This window comes from Necator americanus, chromosome IV, assembly GCF_031761385.1.
Source record: "Necator americanus strain Aroian chromosome IV, whole genome shotgun sequence".
In the NCBI taxonomy this organism is placed as follows: Eukaryota; Metazoa; Nematoda; class Chromadorea; order Rhabditida; family Ancylostomatidae; genus Necator; species Necator americanus.
In genome coordinates, this window is record NC_087374.1 from 7,072,484 (window position 1) to 7,081,048 (window position 8,565).

Here is an 8,565-nt window from a genome sequence, read left to right on the forward strand (position 1 = left end):
TGTGAAACGTTGAAATGCAACAAAATCATTTCGCGATATTAACGATGGTTTCCCAGTGGATGATTTCGCTTCTGTCCCTCCACCCGTACTCAAACCACGTTGTTTTCTTGCAGTGGATGCCTCTAAGTATTCCTTTGATTCAAAAACCGGGCGAACCGCAAGCCATTTGTCTTTCAAGACTCTTGAAGAGTTAGTTACGATACGTCCTCAATGACGAGATTCCCCGAAAATGGAGCTTGCTCGTTTCGCTGCAGCCGATCGGTACGAATTTGGACACGTTGAAGAGTTCGTAGCGGACCCATCCAGTCAATTTCCATTCTTTCCTGCGCTTTTTGAGATAACGAACCGTCGGCGAAGATCTACAGCTGAAGTCTTCGACCATAGTTGACTTCTTCTTTCTTCAACTACGATATTTTTATAGCCCGATTTGAAATTCTTGAACTATCTTTCAATTTGGCTTTTGCTGATTTTTCCTTCGCCAAAAAATTCGTTGAGATCCCGAAATGACTGTACTATTTTTATATTTAGTTGTTTGAGCTGTAGCCAAGATTAAGAGGTAATGATTCTTATTAACTTCGCTAACGTCCCGGCATAATCGTCTTCGTCAGAGCCTGGAAAAGTTAAAGCCTAGAAGTAATTTATCCTCTCCCGTCAGAACCTACGGAAAACGTTAACGACTACTAAGACTATTTTTTTAGTAATTTGGCGAATTTGGACATGATTTTCGGTTATAGCATTTTCATTATTTGAAAAGGGAAGAATATTTTTATTTAGAAAAAATTAGACGAAACGGTTATTTTTAAAGAAGAAGAAGTCGCAATAATCTTTCGCTGATCTGATATTATTATTTCATTTATTATAATTATGGTTATTTATATTGTACTCATTTATGCTATTTATTCATTTTTATGAACATATGTGTACTTATTATTGTTGTTATATATTACCGTATTTATCTGTATTAGTCAATAATTCTAACCCTTCATGTAATGATGATAAATAATAATTTTGCAGCAACAGGCAAAACAAAATGAGAACTTAAGGGGAAGGTTAAGGATAAGCAAAGAAATGTTTGAAATCTAATTGTACATTTACTTTCGGGCTAATGAAGAAGCTGCATCGGTGGATGATAATCACTAAAAAGTGATAACTCTCAATTTTTTGGTAATCCTCTGAAAAGGGTTAACAAACCTCTTCCATTAACAGAATGGTTACCTGAATAAAGAATGAAAAGGATAGATTGCGATGTAGAAGAAATACAGCTTGGATGCTTCCAATTGAATTGAGTGAGGATTGATCCAATCCAGTAAAATCCAATTGAATGTGAGGAAAGAAGGAGGAATAAGAAAGGAAAAGCAGAGTAGACCTCCTTTCGCCGAGGAAACCCTGGAATGGGTGATGGATGAAGGTTTTCGTGTTCAACTATCCGACTCGGCAGTATTCTGTTGTGCAACGGAGACATAGGGGACATTACTGTCACGTCCAAGGAGATCTTTCCACCCACAAAGCGCTGAAAAGATGTATTTATGAAGATATTTAAGATTTATTTATTTATTTATTTATTCGTATCTATTTTCTTAATACGCGCGCTCAACACCAAGGATGCTTCTCTGTTCCGACATGAGATCCCGCCATGAGAAGAGGACCCCATCCTGGGCGCCTAACGAGTATAAATGTATACAGAAATAGGAAAAATAGAAATAAAATAAAATAATAAAAACAGAGCAAATTTGTGGGTTTGACATTGAAAAAACCAAACACTTTCCAAGATGGAAACTTGTAATTTGCACTGTTGTCAAGAAAAAATCATTCACTTAGAAAATTTTTGTATATATTTTCCACAGATACAATGTATACTTTTTTTTATTAACCTTCATTGAACCACATCCGTCATTTTTCGAAGAGAATGGAAATTTCTAAACCATATAAGATGTGGGGTACCAAAATGTCCTAAATGACCTCATGATTACGAATTTATCAATGATCCTGACCAAATTTAAGAAAACAGCGCGAATCTTGTGAACACCTCTCCCCTCAGGGAGAGTTATTCGTGGGATATGACAATGACAAGATTGCGGAGGAGTGAAAGTAATTAAAGAAGGTTGGGGAAACTTTCCCTGTTTTCAGGCACCTCATTTGTCTAAACTAAATTCTGAAAATATATTTGAAATCAGGAACTTACTTATTTTTAAATGGTCCCAAAGATTACGACTGTTTGCAAATGACTAATCCGTCGGCGACGTTTTTTGGGACAGAAGTTTGTGGCGGTATATATACATAGATGCCAAGCACAGATATAGCGGTCACATTATTAGAAGAACTGACAGCAGATAAATTGAAAGAACGCTAGAATGAGAAATCTAGAGAAACCTGATGTGCTCTTAGTACGGATGGACCAGCTTGAATCTAAGCTTAATATGGCTTACGGATCTAGAGGATGAACTTACGAACTTCTCCGATAACGACTACCGGTTGAGGAGACGATTGGAAGCATCGTCGGTTGTCGGTAGGATCAGTGAAGACGAGCCATCTATGTACCTAAATAATAAACCCTAAGGGCAACGAAAACGCTCATGGTTTGGAAGACAATATTTTGGATACATCGAGTTCTTGTACTCATAAAATTGAAAAAATATTAGAATTAAAATTTTGACCTAATTTTTCACCCCCATAAATATTGCATATGTTTTGTATAATTACGGTTATGTTGCAAAACAAATGCGGAATCTGAGAAGCTGGAGCTTCTTTCTTAAGAAATCTAAGACGGATGGCTGAAACCTCTTAAAAACTGTTCAAGGATGTTTTGTTGTTAGTTGGAGCGCGTAACTTTACGACGAGATCACATTGAGGTGAATGTACTTGTGGTGTATTACGATGCAGTAGAGAAGTCAAGTGTTGACTGTGGCGCTGAAGAAAACTCCAAACCTCACCTAAGTGCCATCTGTAAGAACTATGAAGCCTACCGTAATGTTAGATAATATTTCTTTAAACTCCGCCAAATTTATCCATGCTCTTTGTGGTTTTTCATGGAATGTTTCTATGGAATAATGATCATTACACACTTCTGCTCAATTTTCAGTTCGTCTGGAGCGAGTCAACCAAATTAGGATTTTACCAATTTTTATTAAAGATACGCGAAAAAGAAAGCTGTAGAGTGGAAGGACTCATTTAGGATTGATTTAACCTTCCAGTGGCCACAGTACATTTGCAAAGTTTACGAAGTTTACACTTGGATGTTTGGTCGTCACGTTTGTGGATGAATTTGCCCTTTTCCGAAAGCGGCACAGACACTATTTTGCAAAAATCAGCCCCGACAACCGAGGAAAATTAGTGTACATGCACTTGAATTCGGAATACCAGTAATAGAGAGGAATAGCAGTAATTTAATCTAAATTATGTGAAGAAGTTTTAATTCATATGGCAGTAATACGGGAACTTAGTAATTTGTTAAATAAACTAATAATTAATGCACTAAAAGTGAAAGGATCTGCATCCTAAATCAACCCCCACTTAAGTTTTCAAGTTAAGTGCCACTGGGGAAAAACCAACAATGGTGCTATGCACCTCCGCCTATGAGAACAGGTGTCATTTCGGGCTCCATGAGTTTTTCATCACCGTTAAACTAGTGAGCGACTAGAAAAGTTAGACGCACATAAAGTTCTCCACGATGCTTCGTACTCATCATATAAAGTTGTGGAGAGTCTCAGCTCTCACTTCTATGGAGGTAAAAAGAATCCAAATCAAGAGAGGTCAGTCCTGGCCGATGTGTTTTTTCGTTAATTTCGCCTATTGTACAAAAGGGACTTGTCGGATTCCAGATTTCCATATACCTAGGATATCCAGAACTGACCACTAGGGTATCAGTTAACCACATCTTTGCGCTGTCGATCATCCCAAATCGGAGGCAACAGGAGCAACCCGAACCCCTTTAAAGAGAAATGAGGAAAAATTCGCTGTTTGATTTCGGTAATTCACATCGAGCAGCCCGCTACAGTATTGCACGACGTTCGACGTTCGTTACTTGTGTTGTAAGGAGTTAAGAGGAGTTTTCTCCGACCAATCCACAACTTCACCATTTTCGGGTTTGAATGGCTATGAGAGCTATCCGGAATAGAGAATTGCCCTCAGGGAATCCTTGTACTAACGGGAACAGAACATAAAGGTGAGAAGATCAGCGCAACGTAATCATTCGTCGCGGAAGCAGCGGCGGCGGCGGATTTAATGGCGCCAAATGTGATCCAAGGGATCAACATACACCAACTACATCCGTCTCATCCGAGTGAGCCACACCTCACCATTTTTTTTTTTCTGGGAGGGACTAGCTGAGTCACAGCGATGCCATCCGGTGAACAGGCGCGTATGATGAGAGGAGCGTGCTAGGTGTCTGTTCCACACACGCACACATCTCTGCTGACCTTTCCGTCCTCCCTCCACGCTGCGCTCATACGGCGCGCACTGTGTGTGTTGCCCTGCCCGTGCTCTCGCCCTCCCCTTCAAGAGTTCTTCTCTCGAAGGGCATCTTATATTGACTATTGATTGTACCAGGTTATATTTGATTTAGACACTCATTCTTAGTGCAAACATGCAACGAATGCTTCGACGTATGTCTCACGCACGTTGTGTGTGTGTGTGTGTGTGCCCAGTTATGGCATCGTTCGGATTCAGGCATCGTTCGAATCTTTTTCTGTCATGAATCATACAGGTCCTGTTTCATTTCTGACGCACAATCACCGCCGAATTCGTTCCTCTGCAATTTTCGGCGATTTATTTGTGCGGGAATTCGTTCCGCACTTGTTCAGAAAGGTTCCACTCATATTCGAATCCAGAAAAAATCACTTTGGGTTAAAAGAGAAGAAATTTATCGCTGGATGTCCTTTATTATTTCTGCTAGGGAAAGGTGCTGTCTCAATGACTTCGCTTTTCCATAAAGTCTTGATTTGAACTTTTGAGAGTTTCTAGATGAAATTACCAATCCAGGTTGATTTGAAAAATCCATAAAAACACATTTTTTATTCGTGAACCTCATCCTGAGTGTCATAATCAGCCTCAACTTCATCCTTATCATCATCATCATACTCAAACTCACCCTCAGCCTTATCCTCATCATCCCTATGCCTAATATTAAAAACTTTTACCTTTCATCCTCACCTTTCGCTTCTCCTCGGCCTAATATTTTTTAAATTTAACATTAATTTGTAACGAGTCAAGTACTTATATTTATTTTTCTTAAATAAACATTTATTTATCTTTTATAAACATTTATTTATTTGCACTCCACCGAAGTAAATCATTGTGTTCTCGGTGTTGAAACTCCTTTTCTGATCAAACATTCCTTAAATTTCCTTTTCTTTACTCATCAACGATGGATCCGAGGCATTTGACTCTATTGGTTCCCTCTTTTATCGATAGAACTGATTCATTGGAATTTGATTGTTATTTCATATACAGGACAAGTGTTTTAACAGCGGGAACGATATTTCTTCGCTGTGCTACCTTGCTGCAATAACAATTTATTTCTCTACGAACAGAAAAAAATCACTTTTTTTCCTCCGAGACGAAGATATATGCGGTGTGAAGCTTTCCGTCGGATCTTTTTTCTCTTCTTCTTTCTTTGTTTTGTTTTTTTCCCTCCTAATTTCTTCTTTTCTTGTACTTCTTATCAAACAGAAAAAAGGACCAATACGCAGCTTTACTCATATCAGTTACAGAACACAGAAGTGTCGATAAGACTTTGTAATTCCTTCCTCTAGCTCTACTGTCAATATTTAAAGCTTCTGCTTCGAGAAAATCCTAAAACCGTTGTCGGTCTCATGACTATTACCGTAGTTTTGACAAGGAAAAGGTGAAGGCTTCACTTAAGATGCAATATTTTTTTCTTTTAAAAGCTTAGATTTTGAGTTCATTTTAGTTAACCTCCATTAACCTCAGTTCCTTTTAATTCTCTCTCTCTCTGATAAGATTTAATTCGATGACATTAATCTTCTATATACCAATTAATTAAGCACTTTTCCCAAATTCTACAGTATCAATCCAGTAATTTCTGCCACCTTTCCCCACATCGATGCATTCCTCGCTGTTATTTGCTTTATTTGGTAAACATTGTTCCGCTTCACGTCCACCAATTGCAAATTATGCTGGGAAATCACTTTTTTCTGCCTTTTCCTGTATTTTCTTGAAAATTCTGGAGAATCACTCAAACTCATAATCTTGAAGTGAATCTTCACTCCTGGTCTAGTTTTTCTAGCCGAACTACTCATATCTCTAGTGTTGCCGTATCATATCTTCCAGTCCTCCATATTTCTTTTACAACCTCTTCTTTTCGTGCTCTTTGAAAATCTCCGGGACATTTCCACGTTCTTGAAAGCAGTTCGATTCGATAAACACCGTTTCCTCTGTCATTATGTGTTAGCGCAGGCAGAGGTGCAGCAGGTAAAAGTAAATAAATTGGAATTACCCATGGAAAAAATTATTTGGAACAAAAATTCTGAGATTAATTAATACCATTGTCCACTGTTCCAGTTGATTATTCCAGTTTTTTTTGACTTAGGGGTTCTCCTGAGCAGATTTCAGGACAATCCCGTAGGACACACGTGTTAATGCAGCTGTCTTCCATTCCACGGTGATGGTGGGGTTTCTTTGCAGTTCTTTGCTTACACGACCCGCGCTTCCAGCTGTGCGCTGCGCATCCGAATCCTCCCAGCTGCGCTACTATACATAAGATAAACTCTTAGCACTTGAGGATTTCAGGAGAACAACTAAAAATAGGAGAAATTTATTCGTAGAACTACTTGCTGCATCTGTCTTTTTACTTCTTAGCGCTGGTTCATCCGGGAAAGGTGTAGTTGGTAGAGGGACTCAACCGAGCTCTTATTTCTGGAAGCTCTATCCTCATTTTTTTTCTCTTATTAGCTTTGGCTTACATGTCTTAGGTACTCTAATAATAATACTCCTAAAGTGGATCGTCTAGGCTGAGGCGAAATGATCCATCCTTTTGATGTGAGCCTCTAAACCTCTTTTCTTTGTGAATGATTAGGTTTAAGGGCTCCCACTGACTTAGTTGTCCACTTTCAGAAATAAGAGCGCAGTTGAGCGAGTTATAATAGTTATAATATACGTTTTTTTAAATAGTAGATATTCACGGCGTACTAGGGCATAATGCAACTTTTTTGTTAAATACAATTGTCAAAATAATTAACTTTGTAACTTTCACGTCCTATTCCATACAAAGTCCCGGAACGGTTTATCTCGCCTCTGTCTAAACAAACTTTTATTATCGCATTCTTCAGAGATTTCAGTTTCCGACATTTTAAAATCTGTAGTTCCCTGCTGATACCATCTACAACGTTTTTTCAGTAGGGAAATGTCCAAGGAAATGTTAACTTATTATCATTATTATTATTATTATTATTATTATTATTATTATTATTATTATTATTATTATTATTATTATTATTATTATTATTATTATTATTATTATTATTATTATTATTATTATTATTATTATTATTATTATTATTATTATTATTATTATTATTGAATAACTAAGTATTATCATTAATATTATCCCATATCTGAAAAAATAATTTTATTAAGGAGGAAAAAGTTTTTGAGTGGTTAGCGCTCCTGGACGCTTGTTTTGCGGTTGACTGATTTTTATTTACCAACATAAACAATTTTTGAAGAAGATTTTTTTTCCTTTTCCAAGTCATACCATAGAAAAATCTATTTTTTAAATTATTACTTACTTATTTGATGTGTGAATTACTTAGAAACCTTTTAAACCGAGTATCTATACTCCTAAAAACAAGAGCAGCTGCTCGACACGTCCAAGCAGGAGCCATTTATTATTTTTGACGAGGGTTCTGCCGAATTAGAATTCTTTCTCACTTCTTCCACCACTGGATGCGAACTTTTCATTAAGTTGAAGTTGTTAGTCCGAGATAAACTTTGTTTCTGAATTCATTTGTTCTTCAGCCAAAACAATGATTCTAATTTTGTAGAAAAGCACTAAAAAGAAGAAAAATTCTCTGAATGATATGAATAACAGGAAAAAAGGGAAAGATCTGAGACGGAGTTTAAAAAAAGATTCAAATGAGATAAAATCTTGCTATATCTCAGCCTTCTCCATTCGCCCAACCGCTTTCATCTCCTCAGTTTCAGTACTGTACAGAAAAAAATAAACAAATAGATAGAAATAAACAAATAAATAATAGAAACCTATAAAACCTTCTTCCTCTATTCACGTGATGAACATAATGTGGGGATAAATATCTACTGTTACCTAATTACTGCGAAAAATTTTGCTGTGCTAATTTTTTTTCGTAAATCACCGGCAGTTCCTATTATGTGATGCTCTAAGGATGAGGTGTTCCATCAGAACTGAGATTCTGGACACCACGACTCTAATCGATAGGTGTCATTTCCTCAGGTCTCTTATCTGGTGGCGGCCTCTACTACTGATTTCGCCTCGTAGTAACCCGAGATGACCTGGGCGGAGGAGTGACCAGAGCGCGAAGATGTGTCGTCGTAGTGGTCTCGTTTGTATCCATTAATGACTCGCCTACA

General features: G+C 37.5%; 2 protein-coding genes across 2 annotated transcripts; one reads left to right on the plus strand and one right to left on the minus strand.

The window, feature by feature from the left end:
- Positions 1–1,418: 1,418 nt before the first annotated feature.
- On the minus strand, positions 1,419–6,399 carry RB195_000560 (uncharacterized protein; the record flags this gene model as incomplete). Its single annotated transcript, XM_064196973.1, has 4 exons — positions 1,419–1,510; positions 2,448–2,538; positions 5,022–5,115; positions 6,311–6,399. 4 exons carry the CDS (start codon positions 6,397–6,399, stop codon positions 1,419–1,421), a joined length of 366 nt encoding a protein of 121 aa, XP_064052854.1.
- Positions 3,551–7,545, plus strand: RB195_000561 (uncharacterized protein; the record flags this gene model as incomplete). The annotated part of the gene is made up of 2 exons (XM_064196974.1): positions 3,551–3,625; positions 7,357–7,545. The coding sequence occupies 2 exons, from the start codon at positions 3,551–3,553 to the stop codon at positions 7,543–7,545; spliced, it is 264 nt and encodes an 87-aa protein (XP_064052855.1).
- Positions 7,546–8,565: the final 1,020 nt, after the last annotated feature.